This window comes from Artemia sp. Qi Xiang Cuo, chromosome 15 (genome assembly GCF_049724085.1).
Source record: "Artemia sp. Qi Xiang Cuo chromosome 15, ASM4972408v1, whole genome shotgun sequence".
In the NCBI taxonomy this organism is placed as follows: Eukaryota; Metazoa; Arthropoda; class Branchiopoda; order Anostraca; family Artemiidae; genus Artemia; species Artemia sp. Qi Xiang Cuo.
This window is the reverse complement of record NC_142808.1, coordinates 49,137,013-49,162,350: the sequence shown is the minus strand read 5'-3', so window position 1 is coordinate 49,162,350 and position 25,338 is coordinate 49,137,013. Positions and strand designations below refer to the sequence as shown.

The 25,338-nt window shown below is 33.3% G+C and overlaps 1 protein-coding gene across 1 annotated transcript in view; it reads left to right on the top strand.

Annotated features, from left to right (window-relative positions):
- LOC148943776 (mitochondrial-processing peptidase subunit alpha-like) overlaps positions 1–1,174 on the top strand; it is a 78,614-nt gene extending 77,440 nt beyond the window's left edge. Inside the window, 1 exon segment of the mRNA XM_089101237.1 lies at positions 964–1,174. Within this exon segment, the coding sequence (XP_088957363.1) occupies positions 964–1,136 (173 nt within the window). The 3' untranslated portion in view covers positions 1,137–1,174.
- Positions 1,175–25,338: the final 24,164 nt, after the last annotated feature.

The following is a 25,338-nucleotide window of genomic DNA, read 5'->3' as shown; positions in this document are numbered from 1 at the left end:
AACGAGACATTATCTCTGTCTCTTTTCTGAAGATGTATTTCCTCTAATCTTTATAGAGCGGATCCTTTGTCCAATCTGTGTTAGAATGTCTATATGTTTCTTAAAAAATTTTTCTTTGTTAGGTTCTTTATGTAAACCCTCTTGAAGACACGGGGGCAAAACGTGTTCTGCTTTCCCAATAACAAACAATGGTCAGCTTGTGGGGATGTCATTTCACCCCTGGAGACATAGCTATTTGGATTTTCCAAATATTTTGAGCAAAATGGATATTTCAAAATTTTGATGTTAAATCTTTTAGGAGACCGCAGCTAAACGGAACACGGAAGAGGGGCCAGTTGCCCTCCAGTCATTTTTGACTCTTAAATTGAACACTAGGATTAAAAAATGAATATAAATCATTAATACAGTAAAGCCTTATCATTTTTAATTAGACAGTCCTATTGCACTGCCTATGATCTATTTCCTCTAATCTTTATAGAGCGGATCCTCTGTCCAATCTGTGTCGGAATGTCTATATGTTTCTTAAAAAATTTTTCTTTGTTAGGTGCTTCATGTAAACCCTCTTGAAGACACGGGGCAAAACGTGTTCTGCTTTCCCAATAACAAACAATGGTCAGCTTGTGGGGATGTCATTTCACCCCTGGAGACGTAGCTATTGGATTTTCCAACTATTTTGAGCAAAATGGACATTCCAAAATTTTGATGTTAAATCTTTTAGGAGACCGCAGCTAAACGGAACACGGAAGAGGGGCCAGTTGCCCTCCAGTCACTTTTGACTCTTAAATTGAACACTAGGATTAAAAAATGAATATAAATCATTAATACAGTAAAGCCTTATCGCTTTTTACTTAGACAGTCCTATTGCACTGCCTATGATCTATTTCCTCTAATATTTATAGAAAGTTTTTTTTCAATTTGTGTTAGAACGTATAAAGATTTTCTGAACAATTATTTATTTTTTAGGTGCAATAACGAAGGACGATATCTATAGAGTGGCTAAGCGCCTTCTGGCATCGAAACCAGCCATCGCTGCTTTGGGAAACCTAAAAAATCTCCCTGAACATAGAGTAATCGAAGAAGCACTGTTGTCAAGGGACGGCAAAATATCTCGTCGTAGTCGATTCACATTGTTTTGAAATTCAGCTGAAATTATTGCTAATAAAAAAAAAAATCGAAATTATTTGCCATATCTTGAACTATTCGAGTCTTATGCTAGGAAACAACATCCTCACATGAGTGTGAAAAACGGAAAATAATTATTCTTCCTGATGTATTCACCTGAAAACCATGAATTTTTTCTTGGGCTGGGACTAATAATCATGAATGGGTGGCGACAAGAGATTTTCATAAAATAATGTAGATCATTTCGGTGGCATTTTGCAAAAAGGGCCTAAGTCCACTTTGTTCCGAAAATGAGTTAATTATTTGGTTCGAAATAACTCATCGCAAGTACCGTGATTGTCCCTGTGATTCAGTCACAAAAGAATCAAGCCAGTTTGTGGGGTTCACGGCAAATTTTAGTATTCAATGCCGAGCATGCTTCTCCAGCAGCTGAATCTGTCACGGCTCTACAAATTTCCAATAGAGAATCTATAGTTCAAAGAAACACTGATCCACTCAAGTCTCGGAACATGGGGTGTCAGAAATAATTATCTGAGGTTGCCTCGAAATTAATGTTCATGCCCGCCATCAGTATTTCTTCTAAGAGTGTTTTTCATGGTTGGTCAGTTAATCACATACAGATGGATCCGACCCTCAGGGAGAACATTGACATCTTGCCTTTTTTATTAACCAAAAATATCCAGTAATTGATTTTCCTTTGTCGTGATCCAGAATAATTTCAAATCTGTGTTTTCTTGATATTCATTTATTTAATCGAAATTTCTATTTTTTTGTTTCATTTTGTATTATTCGAAGTTGGAAAAAAAAATATGCTAAATAATCTTTAATTATAATGTTTGCTATTGAAGTCTGGCACACCTCAAGAGTTAATCTGAGCAAAAAACTGATTAGTATCGGCCGATATTCAATATCGATATTGATATATAGATATATTTGAGCAAATATCGATATCGAAACGAAAATATCGATATTTAAAACGATAGTTGAAAATTTTTGACTATTTCCAGCTTTTTCTGCTATTTACCGGTGAACGTTCTTCAGCAATGATCCAACATAGAAAAATGTTTGGGAAATGGTCAAAAAGAACAATAACAATGTATTTATCCATTGACTCATACATGCTGATACAAAGCATACATACCTGTATCCATAAGTTGTCATAGCTTGTTCTCAAATTCAAAATACGTCTAGTGAGGGTGGACTTTCAAATGTTGCTGAGGACCTCCAAAGGACTTGGCTGTAGAAAATGCATTCTAGGCTTATAGACCTTGGTCAGATCACATCCGTCATGATTGCCGCATATCTTGATCTGCGTTTCATGAAAATGTACATTTCCACTGATGATCTTATCCAAGTTGAGAATACAATAGAGATATGGATTTGGCCTTTCTGGCTACTAAATCTGTATAAATAGATGCAATTGCTGTGACAGTCTCTGTGGTTCAGCCACAACAGAATCAAACTGGTTTGTGAGGAGTATACGGCGAAGTTTCAGTAGTCAATACAATGCAAGCATCGCCAGCAGCCGAATCTATAAAGGCTCTGCAGATTTTCAATAGGAAGTCTTTAGTTCCAAGAGAAACTGATCCTTTCAAGTCTTGGGTTTCGTAATATGAGTCTGAAAAATATGTGTACAAGGTGATACGGGGTGATCAGTTCCAAGGCTGTTGAGTTAATCAAACAGTTGGTGTACCGACCTGTAAGTAAGGAGCGAATTTTGATAACAGTGTATACATCAAAAGGGTTGCCATTTTATGCTGATTATGTAAAATTCATTAAGTTTAACGTACCCATCAAAAGCTACGAGTCTGCGAAATTTTGCGTGATAATCGAGAAAGGGGAGAAACACCCCCAAAAAAGTCAAAGAATATTAATGAAAAGCGCGCCATCAGATTCAGCATATTATGGAACCGTGCTGTAAAGGTTTCAGCCTCCCATCTGCAAAAACGTAAAATTTTGTATTTTTGTCAGAAGAAAGATCACAGACACGTGTTTATTTTTTATATATTTTTTTTTTCACCAGGGTGATCGTGTCAAGTCGATGGTCCAAGAATATCGAAAAGGGTTCTTTTGAACGAAAATTTAAAGTTCTAGTGTCCCTTAAAAGTGACCAAAAATATTGGTGGGCCACTAACCCCCCTCCCATGTTCTTTTGCCCCGAAGTCATCCGATCAAAGTTTTGAGATATCCATTTTGTGCACCATATCTGAAGTATGAAATAACTGTGAATCTAGAGATGAAATGAGCCCCAAAACATGGGGGAAGCGCTGTAAGTTATGAATTTTGCCGTTTGTCTACGTATTTATTTGTAAGTAACAGACATTCGTCGGGAAGAAGGAAATTTCTGAGGGGGGATTTTCTTCGGGGAGGATTTTTAATATGTAGGGAAGTTTCCGGAGATGAACATACAAGGGGACATTATACATGGGAATATTTTCCAGAACTATAAAAATTTTCCTACTTTCTCTTAGCTGATTCAATTTTTCTTCTAGAAACGTTCCGATTAAATTGTAATGACCGTCCACAGTACCTGGCGGAAGGGCTATACATTATGGTTTTTGCCTACTGTTTACATATAGTATTTGTTCTTTGCAAGAAAACAGACATTTTTTTCGAGGGGGATTTTCCACGGGGAAAATTTTTCATCAACAGGGAAGTTTCCGAGGATGAACTTACAAGGGTAATATTTCAGGGGAAAATTTTCCAGAACTCCTCTACGAAATTTATCTTACTTTCTCTTTGCTGATTCAATTTTACGTCTAGTGATGTTCCTTTGGAAATTGTCCTAGGGAAATTTTCTGAAAAGTTGAAACTATCTGGAGGATCTTTTCTAGGGAGGGAAGGATATTCCGCAGGAGAAATTCTTCATGGGGGAATTTTCCGTGGGATAAATTCTTTATGGGAGAATTTTTATGCGAAAGAATCTTTCCATTGGGAGGATGAAATTTCCAACCAAGTGATTTTTCCGGCATGATTTGAAAATAGTTTAGAAAATAAATAAATACAAGTCCTTTTCAAATCAAACTAGACTCAAGATAATTTTCTTGGCGAAATTGTTCAGAAGATAATTTCTGGAGGGAATTTTTAGCAGGCATGGATTTATCGTGGGGGAAGGGGGAGGAAATTTTAAGCAGGCTGAATTTTCCATGGCGGAATCTTCGTGGGGGGATTTTCCAAAGAGGAGAGAGGTATATTTCCCGTCATTCTTGGAAAACGATCAGAAATTAAATAAAAAAAGAACAAGTTTTTTTCAACTGAAGCCGGGGAGCAATATTGAAACTTGAAGCAAAAAGAAATCATATTACATATGAAGAAGATACCCCATCCTCAATGCCTCGCTCTATACGCTAAAGTTTGACTTTTTGTCCAGATTCTTTAAGACAACTCCTGAAACACAAGGGTCGTTTAATTAGAATAAGAAGTTTTTTTATAATATTAATAAAACATATGTGAGGGACATCCCTTTCATATTTACAATTATTTCTCTTCTTTTTAACCTTGTATGCCGGTCCTTACTTTAATTTAAAAAAAAAAATTTGATATTTAATCACCAAAAGGTAATCACCAAATCAGTCCTCAGGGAAAAACATTGACATGTTGCTGATTTTGAAGAAACAAAAGTAGTAAGTTTGTTATCTTTCTTTATCCCAAGCAATTTCAAAGGATTTCTATGATATTCATTTAAGTAATCTAAGTTTGTTTTATTGTTTGATTTCACGTTACTCAGAATTTTACTAAAACTCTGCAAAATAAGCTTTACGTAAAATTTATCTACTGAAATTCTGGAAAGCCAAGAGTTAATCGGAGAAACAAAATAAACTGAACAGATATATAAAATTATCGCCCAACACTATATTTTGAGTGCACTACTTTAACCGATTGGGTATAAGATATTTCAACTCTGCCTGTCTCGGTTATAATTGATCTGATTTTCTAGCTATATCTTCGTGTAGTAAATCAACTATTAGTATTTTTCTTAAATTCATGTGAGAAAGCGGAAGAAGCCCACTGACTCAACTTGGAAGCTCTTAAAAAATTACTCTTCAAGACGCGAAGAGCAGGTGTTACGGACTTACGTATGAAAAAGCATTGAATTTTCAATAAATTTGTATAATGTTTGTTAAATTGTTTTGACAGACTTTATTTTTCCTCTAGTCACTAGATTTTGCCTTAAAACAAATATCTTATTATATTTTTGCAATATATCAAGTTGAAAAACATTATCCAATTACTGAAATTTTTTCAAATAAAAATATTTTTTAAAACACATTTTAGAAGAAGACTTTTTAAAATATCTTATGGACAAAGCAATCCATAGCACAGAGAATCCAGGAAAAGGATAAATTACTTTTTTCGTGTTGTGGGTTTTTTTCAGTAATAGGCTAGATTCTTGGACTAAATTATCTTTGGATTTTGCTGAGAAGTTCACTCGGAATGCCTGGTAGCCGTGGCATTATTAACGGCGGCTTAGCTAACTGCACGCTTTGAGTCAGCGTGGATATAATAATTGATTCTTAAAAAGGTACGCCTTTCTATTTTAAGTAGCTAGTAATTACCATGAAAATGACGGAATCAACGGAAGTCCAGCTACAGATTTTAAAGAAATTAAATGAAACGTCAATAGAGCTTCTAAAACTGGATCTTCTGCGCAAAAAGGTAGAAAAAATATCTATTGAATTTTCGTCAATTTCGGAATCTCTAAATAATAAATTTCTAAAGTGGAAAATAGGTCGGAAAATACAGAGGCGGAAGTTCGTGAGCTGAAAATGGAAGTTGCGAAGAATAATAAGATAGTGTATAAAACTGAGGCGGATCAAAAAAGGTGCAATGTGATACTCTACAATTTTGATCAAAAGATTAGGGGCTCTAGCCTAAAAGAGGACAATCTTAGATGCTTAAATGAAATAGTAAGAGGCGCCAGGTTTATGCAGACAGATTTTAAATATATTTTTCGTTTACCTTCAAACCAGAAAGTCAGACCAGCCTTAATGAAATTAGTGGCTATGGAATAAAAAAAAAATCCCTATTTAGGCCTACTTCGGCTGCACTTTTCAAAAGGTTTCATTTGTCAGTAGCACCAGATTACACTTCTTCAGATTTATTGGCACGCAGTAAGTTGATACCAATTTTGGGAGCCGCGCCTATGGAAGGCCATTTTCATCCGAAGCTGAGTGGTGTGAGACTTTTCGTGGGGGACAAGATTTTTGCATACGATAGTGAATTGGGTAAAGTGAAAGAAACTTACCGAGAACAACAAAGGTTATAGTAGTATAGGAAATGAGAACCCATGATCATCAGAGTTCCGACTTAAATCTTAATATGCACACGGGCAATAAAGCAATGGGCAATGCAAGTTAACTAAGTAAAGAAGGATCGAAATCAGTCACGCACGGGACAGTGAATGAAGTTCAAAAAGAAAAACGTACGCGTGATGAGTTGGCCAGCCCCCATAATGATTTTGAAGAACTTGGGACATCCTACGCTCGTGCAAATCAGAGTAATCAGATTATTTCGCGTGAGAGAGGCGGATCGGTAAATTCTGCTGCTAGTGGTCAGAGTTTTGGAAGCGCTGCTTCAGTATTTAGTGTAGAGGAGGGGGACCGGGCTGCTTTCGTTGGTGGGCAATATCATATCCCCGTTAGCCAAGAACCTGCGGTGGATTTAGCTCATCAGAGTGTGAGACAGGGCAAAAGAAATAGCAAGAACATTAGCCCTTTGGAGCAGAATAAAGGCGCAAAAAAGAATGATCGAGAAAGGGAGACGATTCAGGATTACGAATCATTTGGGCCTCGCCAGATAGTGAAAGGTCCAGTTTTTTATCAGGAGCATCCTAGTTGGGAGGATATAGTAGTGCCTGGGAACCAGTCAAAATTGGGAATACAGGGCCATAGTGAATCGTGCTTAAGTTTTGTATTGTGGAATTTACAAGGTTATAGTAGGGAAAAGTTAGAAAATCTATTAGAGTCAAGTACATCAGCCGATTATGAAAGTTGGGATGTTGTTTGCCTTATTGAGACGTGGAATTCTCTAGGTTATTTTTCGTCATGTGAAGGTATTGGTGTTTTTGAGTTTAGGAGAAAAGTTTTGGCAAATGGTAGATATTATGGAGGAGTTTCAGCGCTTGTAAGGAAGGGTGTATTTAATTTATTTCGTAGGCTAGAAAGTGAGTCTGAGAATTTATTATGGTAATTATTATCAGTTAAAAATGTTCAGCGTGTTGTATGTGTTGTTTATTTACCTCCGAATAATAGTCCTTACAGCCGTGAAGATACATGGGAATTGATTGAAAATGAAACTCAGTTTTATAAAAGAATGTACCCTTGCCATAATTTTGTTTTTCTAGGGGACTAGAAAAACAATGCATATACTAGTGAAGGGGACGAGTTGCAGGTTGGTGAACCCCTTGTAAATGAACCAGGTCAGAATGTTTGTTTGGAAAATGAATGTGAGTTTTCCCCATTAGGAAAAGTAGGGATAGGTCTCGGAAAATAAATAGACGGGGAAAGAATTTGATAAATTTTTTTTTTTTTAAGGAAGGGTTACTAATTATGAATGGAAGGTTTGGAGGAGATTTTAGTGTGGGTGATTGTATGTCTTATAGTGGGTTTAGCCCGAGTTTAATTGATTATATATTATGTAGTTTTACTCTTTGGCCACAGGCAATCGGGCGCGGTGTCTTAGAGTGGGTCGGATTTGACCATTTGCCAGTGAGTATTGAGTTGATAGCGTTTATTTGACGGTCTGAAAGGGGAAATGAAAGGTCTACGTGTGAGGAAAGGATCCCTAAACCAGTTTGGATAGCCAAGGAGAAAGAAGAATTGGTTAAAATGGAACTAGAAAGTGAGGAATTTTAGAATGATTGCCATTCGATTTTAATTTTTTCAGAACCAGCTGAATTGCATCAAACTGTTTCGGTAATTACAGATAGACTTTATGACAGAATCAAGCCTTTATCTCAGGATAGGAAACATCCGGCAAGAAAAGAAGAGGATTTTTTTCGATGAGGAATTTAGGCAGAAAAGGGAAAATCTAATTAGGGTTTTCAGGCTACTTAAAGCAACAGACCCATTGGATGAGGAAAGGAATTTGCGCAGGTTAGCTTAATATAGGAAACTAAGGTCAGATCATAATAGGGTTAAGAGAGCTAAAAAGAGAGAGAGGCAGATGAAAATTAATGAGGAAATTAAGAGAGCTTATAGTGTGAACAACCCAAGAGAGTTTTGGTCAGTAGTTCAATGTTCAATCCACGGCCCAGGAATAAGAGGAGACGTCAGTAGGAATGGCTAAGAAGTTACAGGGGGAAGTATGCCCTATTGCCAGATAAGAAAGGTACTATTTGGTACTTTAAAAGTACCTTTCTTATCCAGCAATGTTGTGAAATGCGCATGCGCTCTGAATACTAACGGGGCAATCAGGGGAAGTTTCTAAATGTATTGATCCACGAAGGGGAAGATTTCTGAGAAATTGATTTACATAATCGAATGGGACAGGATTTCTGAGAAATTGATTTGCATAATCGACTGGGAAAAGAAACATGAGGGGATTTAATTTTTAAATATGGTTCCTCAGGTCTTTAGGTCTGAGAGATAAATTAGTATTGTATTTTTAAATATGGCTTCTCTGATCTTTAGGTCTGAGAGATAAATTAATATTCTAATTTTAAATATGGCTTCTCAGGTCTTTAGGTCTGAGAGATAAATAAATATTCTATTTTTAAATATGGCTTCTCTGATCTTAGGTCTGAGAGATAAATTAATATTCTTTCGAAACCTTAATAGTGTAAGTAGGAACACCTTAGATATATTTTCCAGAAATTCATACGAGATCAAGACAGATTGAATATATTTTACGCGGGAAATGGTTTCCTGGGAATTTCAAATGTGACAGCGCAGGGATGCCAAAACAAAGAAAAACGCAGAAATTACTTTAAGGGGATTATTTGGGCGAAACAAATTAATACATCATTTTAGGGATTTTTTGGGCGAAATAGTTTGAGACATTTTAGAAGATGATTTGGGATGAAACTCTGTGGTCTCTATACTACACAAGTTCTATTTGAACAGTGTTGTGAGTTCCCCTACCACAGCCCCACAGGGCCCTCCTACCCCAGGCCCCGAAAGGGCCTCCTTCCCCCGGGCCTCCAAAATGGCCCCCCTCAGGCCCCCGAAAGAGCTCCCCGGTCTCCTGAAAGCCCCCATCCCGAGGACCCCCAAAGTCCCCCCCACCGGTCCCCCAAAAGGACCCCTCCCCCCTCCCGAGGCCCTCAAAGGGTTCCCTCCCCCCGGGCCCCCAAAGAGCCCCCCTCCCTAGTCGAGAGTTTTAGTTTAATATTAGCTTACAGTTTTAGTTAGAGTTATAGTTTAGTTGTAGTTCAGAGTCTAGAGTTTCAAGTTAGACTCTGAACACTTAGAGTTTTAGCTAGAGTTATAGTTTAGTTTAGTTGTAGTTGTGTTTTTGGACTTGTAGTATAGTTTTAGCTAAACGTTTTAGTTTAGAATTTTAGCCTAGAGTCTTAGCTTAGAGTTTTTCGTTACACTTTTAGTTTAGTTTAGTTTTTGATAAGAGTTTTAGTTTAGAGTTGTACTTTAGTTTTAGTAAAGAATTTAGTTTAGAGTTGTAGTTTAGTTAAGAGTTTTAGTTTAGAGTTTAGAGTTTTAGCTTAGAGTATTAGCTTAGAGTTTTAGGTAGAGTTATAGTTTGGTTTAGTTGTAGTTAAGAGTTTTAGTTTAGACTTTAGAGGTTTAGTTTAGGGTTTAGAGTTTTAGTTGGAGTTATAGTTTAGTTTAATTTTTGCTAAGAGTTTTAGTTTAGAGTTATAGTTTAGTTTTAGTTAAGAGTTTTAGTTTAGAGTTTTAGTTTGGTATTAGCTTACAGTTTTAGTTAGAGTTATAGTAGTTAAGAGTTTTAGTTTAGAGATTAGAGTTTTAGTTTAGAGTCTTATTTTAGAGTTTTAGTTAGAGTTATAGTTTAGTTTAGTTTTAGTTATGAGTTTTTGTTTAGAGTTTAGAGTCTTAGCTTAGAGTTTTAGTTAGAGTCTTAGCTTAGAGTTTTAGTTCTATTTATAGTTTAGTTTAGTTTTAGTTGAGAATTTAGAGTTTTAGTTTAGAGCCTTAGCTTAGAGTTTTTGTTAGAGTTATAGTTTAGTTTAGTTTTAGTTAGGAGCTTTAGTTTAAATCTCTTGTTTAGTTTTACTTAAGAGTTTTAGTTTAGAGTTTATAGTTTTAGTTTGCAGTTTTACTTTAGAGTTTTAGTTAAAGTTATAATATTAGTTTAGTTTTAGTTAAGAGTTTTAGTTTAGATATTGGAGTTTTAGTTTTGAGTCTTAGCTTAGAGTCTTAGTTAGAGATATAGTTTAGTTTAGTTTTAGTTAAGAATTTTGGTTTAGAGGTGTTGTTTAGTTTTAGATAAGAGTTTTAGTTTAGAGTTTATAGTTTTCGTTGCACTTTTAGTTTAGTTTAGTATTAGTTAAGATTTTTAGTTTGGAGTTGTAGTTTAGTTTTAGTTAGGAGTTTTAGTGTAGAGTTTAGAGTTTTATGATAGAGTCTTAGCTTAGAGTTTTAGTTAGAGTTATAGTTTAGTATAATTTTAGTTAGGAGTTTTAGTTTAGACTTAAGAGTTTTAGTTAGAGTTAAAGTTTAGTTTAATTTTTGTTAAGAGTTTTAGTTTATTTTTAGTTTAGAGTTTTAGTTTAGTTTAGTTTTAGTTAAGAGTTTTAGTTTAGATTTGTTGTTTAGTTTTAGATATGAGTTTTAGTTTAGAGTTTTAGTTTGATAATAGCTTAAGTTTTAGTTAGAGTTATATTTTAGTTTAGTTGTAGTTCAGGGTCTAGAATTTCAAGTTAGACTATATGCACTTAGAGTTTTAGTTAGAGTTATATTCTATTTTAGTTTTAGTTAAGTGTTTTTGAACTTGTAGTTTAGTTTTAGATAAACGCTTTAGTTTAGAGTTTTAGCCTAGAGTCATAGCTAAGAGTTTTTCCTTGCACTTTTAGTTTAGTTTAGTTTTAGATAAGAGTTTTAGTTTAGAGTTTCAGTTAGGTATTAGCTTACAGTTTTAGTTAGAGTTATAGTAGTTAAGAGTTTTAGTTTACAGTTTTAGTTTAGAGTCTTAGCTTAGAGTTTTAGTTAGAGTTATAGTTTAGCTTAGTTTTAGTTAAAAGTTTTGTTTAGAGTTTAGAGTCTTAGCAAAGAATGTTACTTAGAGTTTAGAGTTTTAGTTTAGAGTCTTAGCTTAGAGATTTAGTTCTATTTATAGTTTAGTTTACTTTTAGTTGAGAATTTAGAGTGTTATTTTAGAGTCTCACCTTAGAGTTTTTGTTGGAGTTATAGTTTAGTTTAGTTTTAGTTAGGAGCTTTAGTTTAGATCTCTAGTTTAGTTTTACCTAAAAGTTTTATTTTTATACTATAGTTTTACTTTAGAGTCTTAGTTGGAGCTTTAGTTTTAGTTTAGTTTTAGTTAAGAGTTTTAGTCTAGATTTTTGATTTTTAGTTTAGACTCTTAGTTTAGAGTTTTAGTTAGAGTTATAATTTAGTTTAGTTTTAATTCATAGTTTTAGTTTAGAGTATTAGCTTAAAGTTTTAGTTAGAGTTATATTTTGGTTTAATTTTAGTTAAGAATTTTAGTTTAAAAGTGTTCTTTAGTTTTAGATAAGAGTTTTAGCTTAGAGTTTAGAGTTTTATTTAGAGTTATAGTTTAGTTTTGTTTTAGTTTAGAGTCTAGAGTTTTAATTTAGAGTGTTAACTTAGAGTTTTAGTTAGAGTTATAGTTTAGTTTAATTTTAGTTAAGAGTTTTAGTTTAGACTTATAGTTTATTTTTAGTTAAGAGCTTTAGTTTAGAGTTGTAGTTTAGTTTTATTAAAGAGTTTTGTTTAGAGTTGTAGTTTAATTTTAGTTAAGTTTTAGTTTAGACTTCAGAGTTGACGCTACTGAGTTGACGTTATTTTTGTTTAGACAAAAAAAACGCTACTGGAACTTTAAATCAATAGCTTCTTAAATTGAAATATCTGAACTTTGTTTGACAGTTTACTTCTATTTAAGGTTTTCTTTAGTTTCAAAATGTTTTCAATTTTTCAATTTCATATTGATGAAGAATTTGAACATAGCTTCAACTAGTTATTTTTTGTCCGGCATAATTAAAAATTTCGTATCTCAGACAAACTAAAAGATTTAATTTTGACATTGTTCGACAATTTACTTCTTTTTAAGGTTTTCTTTAGTTTCAAAATGTTTTAGATTTCATATTGATTAAAAATTTAAACACAGCTTCAACTAGCTAATTTTTGTCCGACATAGTCGAAAGGTTCATACTTCAGACAAACTAAGACACAAACAACTCGCGCTAACAAACTATAAGGAGTGACTCGGACCATCTAGTTAAAATTTTAAGACAATTATTTTTATTCAGCATAGTAGAACGGTCCAGCAGCTATATCATTTGGAATATCGAGCATGTCAAACCCGCAACTATGCCAAATTTTAATTTCATAGAGAAAAAACAACAAAATGAAATCTATTAGTTTGTTTGAGGTATGGACCTTTCAATTATGCTGGAAAAAAAAATAACTAGTTGAAGCTATGTTCAAATTCTTCATCAATATGAAATCGAAAATCGAAAACATTTTGAAATTTCAATTTAAGAAGCTATTGATTTAAAGTTCCAGTAGCGTTTTTTTAGATGAATTTCTGTTCGTTTTTTTATTAACATAGTCATTTTCATAAAATTATATTTTATATCTCTTTTTTTTACATGAAATCAAAATTTGGCATAGTTGTGCGTTTGACATGCTCAATATTCGCAATCACACAGTGACTGGACCGTTCTGATATACTGAATAAAAATAATTGTCTTCAAATTTTAACTAGATGGTCCGAGTCGCTCCTTATAGTTTGTTAGCACGAGCTGTTTATCTCTTAGTTTGTCTGTGGTATGAACAATTCAACTATGCCGGACAAAAATTAGCTAGTTGAAGCTGTGTTTAAATTCTTCATCAATATGAAATCTAAAACATATTGAAACTAAATGAAATCTTAAAAGAAGTAAATTGTCAAACAATGTCAAAATGAAATCTCTTAGTTTGTCTGAGGTATGGACCTTTCAAGTATGACGGTCAAAAAAAGTAATTAGTTGAAGCTATGTTCAAATTCTTCATCAATATGAAGTTTTGAAACTGTGGTGTTCATATTCCTGAAAAATAAAATTCAGCTTTATTAAAAAATATGCAAAAATGTACCCAATACTTATAGTCATCCATATACCACATCCAAAGGGCTTCAATGTCAAAACCTCAACTTTTCTTCCCCTCCAGTGGGGATATCTAGATACATAATCATCCTAAGTTGAATAGAGCAATGCAAATTCAATTAAAAAAAACCAATTTTATTAATAAAATCTGATGTTCTTAAAACTGTGATGTTCATTATTTACAATTACCTTTTTAATTCGTATAGAAAACATTAATAGAGTTATTGGAAATCATGGTTTAATCTATACATCAGGAAGAAAACATTCCAGCCTTTTGGCTGGAATTTCGTGAACCTTCATACACAGAGAGCAGTTTGTCTTTCCCTCTTCACTTCATTCAATTCTACGCGTATATAAGGGATAATATCGACCAAGTATATAGTATGAGTACGGATATACGTACACTACAAGAACTTTTAAAGGATACTGTTCAGTATAATAGTGATAATGGCTTGAATTATTGTGTAAAAATAGTGAGAAAAACACGTTATTAATATTGTTGTATTTTGAAAATAGAAAAAGTTTTGAAATAATTTTTTATTTTCTTATAGAAAACGTTAATAGCGAGTTAATAGGTAAAGTTATTATCAGAAGGCTCCTGTATTTTTTCACTTCCATGGAAATACCCAGAAGATAAGTTGAACTTTTTTTCTTGTTTTAAAATTCAGAACAGAAGTGGAACTTAAAAACAGACGAAAAATTATGTAAAAAAGTTGAATAATTTTCCAAGTCCATTCCCAAGTCCACTATTTTTCTAATAGTAAAAGTCATTACTAACATATTTATATCATTCTCATTTTGTATTTGAAAATATTGATAGTGATTTTATTTAGTTGAAGTATATTTCATGTCATTTTAAGGCATGCCAAAAAAGGTGAAAAATTTGTTTTAGAAAAATTAAATATACAGAATTAAAAATAAGTAAGATTCGCCTCAAAGGCTCGGCTCGCAAACTATTCAAAGGTAGTGGTTGTACACTTCTTAGTTTTGAAATTGGTCTTTACCATCACCTGAAGGTCCAAAGTTAAAAAAAATGTTATAAATTTAGTTAAAATGTTCAAGAACAACTCGTATGGAGGGGGGGGGGGGGTTAAAAACAAAGATGATACATGATATACAAACAGATACAATTTAATGGAATATCAAATATATGAAACCTATTGCTTAGAATGTATTTCTGAGCAAACAATAATATCATTGACATGTTGGTTCACATGGCTAAAGTATCTTAGGAAATCTCAGGTCTCACATTCAATTCCTACACCATTCAGATAATTCATGATTACAGTAGGCACGGTCAGGCTTATTTATAGCTTACTACTGATTCCATTCTATAAAATATTTTTTAGCATCGACTTGTTCCAAAAAATACTTCTATAGGACTATATCATTGCACAACTAACGCTCAAAACCAGAGGAATCTGTAAGAGTTTACAAGAGTGCCTTTGGGACATCAAGACTACACCGGTTAAACATTTCTGAAATCATCAGATAATTTTTAGCGAACTCTTAGATGATTATGCAATCTGTTTCACAATTGTCCGGGTTTGTTCAGAGTTCATTGCTCCTCAAAAGCGCATATCCAAACTCATGGCCTAAGAAATGGACTGCACCCATCCTCAGGTAAAGGCCGTTGTACCAGTCAATGCAATGACATTTACTAACATCCGGCCTTTGATAGAGGTCATAAAGTTCTACCGCTGCCTGGCCTTCAAAGAGTTTGTTGGCCTCAAAAGTATCTTGGAAAGGTGTCAAGGAACATACTCCCAGCAAAGTATTATCTACATGCGAGATTATGAAGTTCGTTCAGCTTTAAGAGTGTCCAAGAGGATAGCCTTGACATCTGTCCTGGAAAGCTGCCAAGAAACGCAAAGAACCCAAATAGCATGCAAGGAACGTAAAGGACCCAAAGTATTACCTATATGCGAGGGTCTACTTACTCTCTTCAAAAAGGTGTAGAGCTTCTATAGAAGTATTACCTATATGCGAGGGACTACTTACTCTCTTTGAAAAGGTATAGAGCTTCCATAGAATCCATACAACATTGCGAGGGAATACGCACTCTCTTTGAAAGTTGAAAAGTGCCCTAGGGGATGGCCTTGATAATGCTCATTCAACTTGATACGCTTCTGTGGTTCCTATGGCCATAATCAAATAGCAAGGTGATTCCTATGGCCATAACAAAATTCATAAGACATTGCGAGGGGATACTCACTCTCTTTGAAAGGTGAAAAGTGCCCTAGGGGATGGCCTTGATAAAGCTCATTCAACTTGATACGCTTCAGTGATTCCTATGGCCATAAGCAAATAGCAAGGTGATTCCTATGGCCATAAGCAAATTCATTATAAGCATTCTACTACCGTGTCCAGGGGCGTAGGCAGAATCTTGTTTAGAGGGAGGCAGCCGCTTCTGTGATGGAGGGGGGAGGGGTCTTACTAATACTTTCTGAGATCCTTTGAATATAGGTCTTTAGAAACTAGTCATTCTATATTTCGCTACAACTCGGCCTTTAACATTTTTCATGTTCTACTTTTCCTGCAACAGTATAATATAAGAGACCCACTATCCTACTTCCAATTTCCAGAAAACATAAACATCATAAAAGCGATTTGACACAAATCACATTATGGTTAGATAACAGCTTCTTCTAAGAATTCAATTCAAAAGTTTACAGTTGGGCAAAATTAAATATCAAAATTGGGATAGGGGAGACCGGCCCACGTTTAGCCAAAGCAAACAGTTTCAATATAAAAATCTAGGCGGCTTCTGGTGGATTATAAAAGCTCTGACAGATGGCAGTGTATGTTTTTAAAATGTCTGGGCTTAATTAATACTTTTACCAAAAATATCAGATTGGATCAGGTTTTATGGTGATTAACTCTGGAATTTTTTTCAATTTTGTCTGAAAGCCTACGTCTAATTACGAATACTAAAAAACTCGCGTTGTAAACTCAGATTGTATTCTCTTATTATTTGCCTGTTTTTGGCAGCTTCTGAGACGGGCCATCTTCACCAGTTTGCTGTAAGTATTTTTTCATCCTGCGGGATCCCATGTTCGGCCACAATACCCGGGGTAAATTGAGCATGCCATACGAAGGCGTCCAAAAGTGGGCTATGCTTGTAAAAGCTGTGTAAACAGCATATTTAAAGGTTCAATGCAAGGTTAAAACCCAAAACTGTGTTAATTCTGGCGTTGTTTAATCCTGTCAGAACAGTAGGTGAACTGAAGTTCTATTTTTTCCTGTTAAATTTCATTCAAGATAAAATGCTTAAAAGTAAAACAGATGAGAAAAGAATGAAAGGTGGCTGTGATCCAGAAGAAAATAAAACAACAGTTGTTTGTCTTATTCTACAAGAAGTCAGTTGAATTCTCTGGAAGTGCAATAGGTGTCCTTAGAGGAACGCTGCAAGACTACATAAAAAAAAAGTTGAGATGCTGAATATCCCTCTAAAAAGTCTGGACTTGAGTTTCTTTACACCCTGTTACAACATATGACAAATATTTACAGAGGAGCAAGAAAAAGGACTAAAAATTTACTTGAAAACGATAGCTGATATGCTTTCGACTGTATTCCCCTAGAAGTGTGTAGATTTGCATACACTTATACCATTATTAAGAGTATAAAAGTACCAGATAACGGAACTGCAAAGGAAGTAGAGACAGTGGAGGAATTACAGGTAAAGATTGGTACCGTGGTTTTATGGATTGCCTTAAAACTCTCAGTAAGAACGCCAGAAAGTACAAGCCTATGACGGACAACTGCTTTCAACCGTCACAGTGTAGGAGCTTTCTTTAACAACCTAGAGCGAGGCCTATATAAACACATGTTCAGACCAAAGACATTTGAAATTTCAAGAATCACGTCTGAAAAAATCCACAAGCCTGGTAAAATCATTGCACAGCGAGGCAGGCCAGAAGTAAGTAGGGAAGGTCACGTCAGCAGAAAGAGGTCAGTTGACCACAATTTGTGCTGGTGCTAATGTGTTTGGAACACAGTCCCTCCTCTACTTATTTCCCCACAAAAACAGTGTCCGGAAAATTTACTCAGGGGAGCTTTACCAGGAACCATCACGATCAGCTCAGAAAATACTTCTGGCTGGATTATTGCCTCTCATTCTTTGCTTTACTTGCAGCATTTTATCAATCAAGTCAAACCCTCTAAACAGTCACCTGTACCTCTGAAATTAGAACAATAGATCAGCCGAAACACCATTGAATTGCTTGATCTAGCTAAAAAATAGTAGTGTTGTCCTTTTAACTGTCCTTCCCCATACTACTCACAAACTACAACCTCCAGAAATGATAGTCATGGGGCGCCTTAAGGACTACTACAACCAGGAAGCCGCAAGTTTTATGACTGCCCATAAATGTAAAACTATATCAGTGTATAACATTGCTGAGCTGCTGGGGAAAGCATATCCAAAGGCTTTCACTCCTGAGAATATAATCAGTGGATTCAGAGTAAGTGTGTTTAGTTTTCGTTAAGAGTTTTAATTTAGACTTTTAGTTTTGTTTTAGTTAAGAGTTTTAGTTTAGAGTTGTAGTTTAGTTTTAGTTAAGATTTTTAGTTTAGAGTCTTAGCTTAGAGTTTTAGTTAGAGTTATAGTTTTAGTTTAGTTTTAGTTAGGAGTTTTAGTTTAGAGTTATAATTAGTTAAGAGTTTTAGTTTAGCGTAAAGAGCTAGGTGTTAAACACATTTTTTCTTTGAAACTCAAGGCTTAGAATATTTTTATTACGGTTTACATACAAAAAAGTTAGGTTTCTCCACGTTTAAGTTAGGTTAGGTTATCATGACCGCTCTAAACTAAAACTCTTAACTAAAATTAAACTAAACTATATTTCTAACTAAAACTCTAAGTTAAGACGCTAAATTAACACTCTAAACTCTAAACTAAAACTCTTAAATAAACTATAACTCTAAACTAAAACTCTTGACTAAAACTAAACTATAACTATAACTCTAACTAAAACTCTAAGCTAAGACTTCTTATATAAAACTCTAAATTCTAAGCTAAAACCCTAAACTAAAACTCGTAACTAGAACTATGCTAAACTATACCTCTAACTAAAACTCTAAGCTAAGACTCTAAACTAAAACTCTAAACTCTAAACTAAAACTCTTAACTACTATAACTCTAACTAAAACTGTAAGCTAATATTAAACTGAAACTCTAAACTAAAACTCTTATCTAAAACTAAACTGAACTAATATAGCAAGGAAAAACTCTAAGCTATGACTCAAGGCTAAGACTCTAAACTAAAACGTTTAGCTAAAAGTAAACTACAAGTCCAAAAACACTTGACTAAAACTAAAATAAATATAACTCTAACCAAAACTCTAAGTGCTGAGAGTCTAAATTGAAACTCTAGACTCTGAACTACAACTAAACTAAACTAAAACTCTAAACTAAAACTCTTAACAAAGATTAAACTAAACTATAACTATAACTAAAACTCTAAACTCCAAACTAAAACTCTGAATTCTAAACTAAAACTCTTAACTAAAATTAAACTAAACTATAACTCTAACTAAAACTCTAAGCTTAGACTTTAAGCTAAAACTCTAAACTCTAAACTAAAACTCTTAACTAAAACTAAACTACAACTCTAAACTAAAACTCTTTACTAAAAATAACCTACAACTCTAAACAAAAACTCTTAACTAAAACTAAACTATAAGTCTAAACTAAAACTCTTAACTAAAACTAAAGTAAACTATAACTCTAACTAAAACTCTAAGCTAAAATTCTAAACTAAAACTCTAAACTAAAACTAAACTAATATATAACTCTAACTAAAACTCTAAACTCTAAACTAAAACTCTTATCTAAAAATAAACAACACCTCTAAACTCAAATTCTTAACTAAAATTAAACTAAACTATAACTCTAACTGAAACTCTTAGCTAAGACTCTAAACTAAAACTCTGAATTAAAACTAAAATAAACTATACCTCTAACTAAAACTCTAAGCTAAGACTCAAAACTAAAATTCCAATATCTAAACTAAACAAAACTAGAACTCTAACAAAAACTCTAAGCTAAGACTCTAAACTAAAAATCTAAATTCTCAACTAAAACTAAACTAAACTGTAAATAGAACTAAAACTCTAAACTCTAAATAAAACTATAATCTAAGACTATAAACTTTAAACAAAATATCATAACTAAAACAATAATAAACTATAACTCTAACTAAAACTCTAAGCTAAGACTCTAAACTAAAACTATAAACTATAATATAAAACTAAAATTAAATTTCAAGGATAAACTCTAAGCTATGACTCTAGGCTAATACTCTAAACCAAAACGTTTAGCTAAAACTAAACTAGAAGTCCAAAAACACTTAACTAAAACCAAAATAAAATGTAACTGTAACTATAACTCTAAGTGCTGAGAGTCTAACTTGAAACTCTAGACTCTGAACTACAACTAAACTAAACTATAAATCTAACTAAAAGTGTAAGCTAATATCAAACTAACACTCTATACTAAAACTCTTAACTAAAACTAATCATAAACTTTAGACTAAAACTCTTAAATAAAACTAAACTAAACTACAACTATAAACTGAAACTCTTAACTAAAACTAAACAACAACTCTAAACTAAAACTCTTAACAAAAATTGAACTAAACTATAACTCTAAACTAAAGCTCTTAACTAAAAATAAAATTCAACAAGTATAAACTATAAATATTAAAAAAAATTAAAATAAAATATATCTCTGACTAAAACTCTAAGCTAACACTCTAAATTAAAACTCTAGACTCTAAACTAAAACGAAACTAAACTATAACTCTAGCTAAAACTCTAAACTAAAACTCTTATCTAAAACTAAACAGCACCTCTAAACTAAAATTCTTAACTAAAACTAAACTAAACTATAACTCTAACTAAAACTATAAGCTAAGACTCAAAAATAAAACTCCAATAACTAAACTAAAACTCTGAACGAAAACTAAACTAAAACTAAAGCTCTAACTAAAACTCTAAATTAAAACTTTAATATAAAAATATAAATTCTTAAGTAAAACTAAACTAGAGATCTAAACAAAAGCTCCTAACTAAAACTAAACTAAACTATAACTCTAACAAAAACTCTAAGCTACGACTCTAAATTAAAACTCTAAATTCTCAACTAAAACTAAACTAAACTATAAATATAACTAAAACTCTAAGTTAAGACTCTAAACTAAAACTCTAAACTCTAACAAAAACTCTATGCTAAGACTCTAAATTAAAACTATAAACTCTAAACTAAAAATCCTAACTAATATAAATCTAACTAAAACTGTAGGCTAATACCAAAATGAAACTTTAAACTAAAACTTATCTTAACTAAACTAAAAGGGCAAGGAAAATCTCTAAGCTATGACTCTAGGCTAAAACTCTAAACTAAAACGTTTAGCTAAAACTAAACTACAAGTCCAAAAACACTTAACAAAAACTAAAATAAAATCTAACTCTAACTAAAACTCTAAGCTAAGACTCTAAATTAAAACTCTAAACTCTAAACTAAAACTCTTAACTACTATAACTCTAACTAAAACCGTAAGCTAATACCAAGCTGAAACTTTAAACTAAAACTCTTATCTAAAACTAAACTAAAATAAAAGGGCAAGGAAAAACTATAAGATATGACTCTAGGCTAAAACTCTAAACTAAATCGTTTAGCTAAAACTAAACTACAAATCCAAAAAAACTTAACTAAAACTAAAATAAAATATAGCTCTAACTAAAACTCTAAGTGCTGAGAGTCTAACTTGAAACTCTAGACTCTGAACTACAACTAAACTAAACTGTAACTCTAAGTAAAACTGTTAGTTTATATCAAACTACAACTCTAAACTAAAACTCTTAACTAAAACTAAACTACAACTCTAAACTAAAACTATTAACAAAAATAAACTAAACTATAACTCTAACTAAAACTCTAAACTCTAAACTAAAACTCTAAAGTCTAAACTAAAAATCTTAACTAAAAGTTAATTAAACTATTACTCTAACTAAAACTCTAAGCTAAGACTCTAAGCTAACGGGAGTGGTGCAACATGCTCAATGAATAAAACCAGGACATGATCATTGACCTCTAATGAATTTACCCTGAATCTATGTAACAGGACGATGTCGAAATCAAAGTTTTGTGTTATCAGTGATGGCACAATTCTACTTTGAGACATTGTTTATATTGCTCGCGTTACGAGGCTAAAGTAACAGTACATTTCAAAGCGTGGTTCTCGACTGTGTTCCTTATAATACACAAATACCATTTAAGCAATGTTGTCAATATAAAATATGCTTTAATATTCTAGTATACTAAAAAGTTGAAAGTAATAGACTCATCAAGATGACCTAGCTTTACTACTCGAGTGTGTTCTGTATAATACAAAAGCACCATCGAACAGTGATGTCAATATAAAATATGCAAAAAAAGAGATAGAAATTTGTGACTTAAAGCTAAAAAAAAGTTGAAAGTAATAGGCTCATCAAGATGACCTGGAATTACTTCTCGACTGTGGTCGCTATAATAGACAAGTACACAATATGGGATTAGTGAGATGATTATGAGTATGAACCATCAAGGACCGCGAGCACCAAGGACATCAACCCCCAAGGGTCACCTCTCCCCAACCTCCTAGGGCCCCGACCCTTCCAACTTTTTTTACGCCCCCAAATTTTCACTATAGAGGCGCCATTAAGAGTTAAAAATGTATAAGAAAAAAGTTACCAGAATTTCATTTCTGACCTAATCTTTCGTGACTTAGACAAGCAGATGCTTTGAACATCAAATTCTGTTACTTTTTACCCCACATTATCAAATATGTCATTTACAATGTTATCATTTTTTAAAAGTCTCCCCGTGGCCTAAAATGTTTCCTCATTATGACTGTTCTATTTACTAACCTTAGATACTTCAGCTATTCATGCAAACATCCAGAAATAAAATCACTATTAGAAGAAGTTTTCGTCACCATAAAAATTAAGACACAACGAAAACGTCTATTTTCAAAGCACATTTTTAAAATTAAGAAACAACAAAAATATCTATTTTCAGAGCACATTTTTGACCGATCTGCTAAATTAAATGGCTAGAAACAGTTTGAAGACGTTCGTGAAACGTTGAAATAGTTCTGTGTCCCATAATGACGCTAATAAAATTTGGTTCATCTGTGATGTAAGAATCAGAGCAATTTCTTTGAATATTCTCATTTATTTGACTGAAATTGTTTAGTGATAATAAAAAATATCATAATGAGCTTCTACGATCTATGATTCAGGAGGTTTCTGTTCAATGACTTCTTTTTTTAATATTCTCTTTTATTTGTCTGAAACTGTTTACTAATAATTAAAATAAGGGTACTATTTTCCTCTACTTGGTATAGTTTCGGTCTTGGGCAATTGACCTTAAGGAAATACCTTGCTTATTTAATTTCGGTAAACTCTAAAACTCTGAGCCAAGAGCTACCTTGGGATGCATTTCAGGTTACTTTTTCTAAAAATGACACGAAACATACTAGCGACGGTACTTGTTCACTTTAAGCCTTTTTTTCATATCCTTTTATTATTTATAATAATAATAATAATAATAATTTATTTTTGACCCACTAACAATTATAAAAAAGTGGAGTAACAAAAGAAAATAAAAAGTAAAGACATACAAAAACAAAACACATGCAAAATAATATCAATATAAAAAATACAAATCAAAACAATCGCACAAGAGGATGAAAAGGACCCAACCGCTTGCAGGCCTCATCTTTTAACTTGGAGTCCAACTTGTTATATGACGTCAATATATCAGTTGCATTAAACATTCGAATAATCTTACGGTTTCTATACCAACGAGGCAAATACAAAAGATAATTACAATAGCGGAAATACAAAACTCTAATATCCTGCATATCATTATTATTAAAAAATGGACGCAAACCTGATAGAAAAAGAATGGAATGGTCACAATACGTAGAATAAAGTTTAGCCAATGCCTTACGAGAATCTCGGCCACGATTTGGAACAATTTTAGCATAACCTGCTTTAAGCTTATTCTTAATATCTGCAAGTGCACTAACACGGATAGCTGAAATCAAAGAGCAGATACTGATTCCGAGCCAACGCAACGCGGGAGGCATCTTAACTGAAAAAGAGCTACAACTCAAATCACCTCTTGGGTTATTAGCATTGAAAACTAAATACTCAAATTTTTCAGCATTAAGTACAAGGCCAATTGTTTCCAAAAGCTTAGGAACAAACTGGGTAGACTTAGCTAGGGTGAATTTTGAACGGCTAATAAGTAATAAATCATCTGCATAAGCAATATAAGACAAACTAGTTAGACCCGTAAAACACGACGGAAAGATACGAGAAATCACAGGGTATAAACAAGCATTAAAAAGGTATGGTGACATAACCCCTCCCTGCCAAAGTCCAGACCGAATAGGAATACTACCAAAAAAAGGTCTCTACTGACCGAAATCGAACATACGAATTTGCATACCAAAAACGAAGGACACATAACAGATGAATTCACTCCAAGCTGGGTAAGAGAATACCATAGTTGGCTGTGACAAACCGAATCAAAAGCTTTTGAAATATCTAACGCACATAAATGAACTTCAGATCCGTCTTTTTGTGCTTGAATTAAAAAAGAAGTAAGAATTCGATGTGCATGTTGGCATCCAATATTTGGTTTAAACCCAAATTGATTGGACACATAATCAACATTTGGAAGAATTTCAGGAAGCAGGACATATTCAAAAACTTTGCTCAACAAACAAGCTACCGTAATAGGTCTATATGATGCGCAATTAGTCGGATCTTTCCCACGTTTAAGAATCCAAGTGACACTCCCGCACAAAAAAGAATCAGGCACCAAAGACGTATATAGACAAATTTGAAATAATAACTGCAAATGATAAATCAATTCTTTCGAATCAATATGAAGGTTAAAAACACTAATACCATCAATATCATATGATTTAGATTTTAAATTCTTAACACGACGAATCACACGGTCAGCAGAAGCGGGAGGCATAGGGCCTTGGTAAATTTTCGCAGGTAATAAATAAGAACAGAGGTTAACAAATTGAGAGTGAACCACATAATTCATAACATTAAAAATCTTATTATAATGATTAATCCAAGAGGCATTAGGGATCCGATCGGCATTAGGAGGTGAATCAAATTTCGCAACATTAATCACTTGTTTCCACTGACTAGAGGTCTTCGGAAATTCTACAACATTGTACCTTACTTTACGAAGATAACGTTTAAACTCCAATTTCGTTTTCGGTTTAATGTAAAAAATTTAACCCCTAAAAAGGCGGTCACACGCTATCTAACTTTTAAGCCAAAATATTGCACGATTTTTCGCGATTTCTAAAACAGAGTCAGATTTCTATATTTAATTTCAAGTACTAAGCTTAAAACGACAAAGCAGGACGACCAGTTCTTTGGCTTCTTTCAGGAAAGAAAAAATCTGGCTGTAATATATCTTCAGATGACCTCGAGCTCGTGGGGATATAACACTGGTACAGAGTAAATTAAATGGAACTTTAATTGTAGACAGAAGAAGAGCAAGGGTAGATAGATATAGAGCCCATTCCGCTTTATTCCAGTCTCTTTTGGTTATCCACTTTTTGTAATTAGTACATAAGTTCTGTTCAGCCCGAGTCGTATTGATGGTGACAGTGGCTGAAAGGGGCAGATGGTCATAATCACGTTCATCCTGGTCAATGTGAATATCACTAATAGAAATACCAGAAGAAACAACACAATGATCAATATCAGACAATGAACCGCTATTATGTATGTATGAATGGGATGCATCTTTATCCAAAACCCGATAGTCATTAGGTAGCGAATCCAAAAATAAATCAGTTTGTGTTGAGGTAGAGTTTATATCACAGTTCATATCGCCCACAAGGATCCAATTCAATCCATTACTCTCAACACTAATAAGAAGGGTCTTTAGC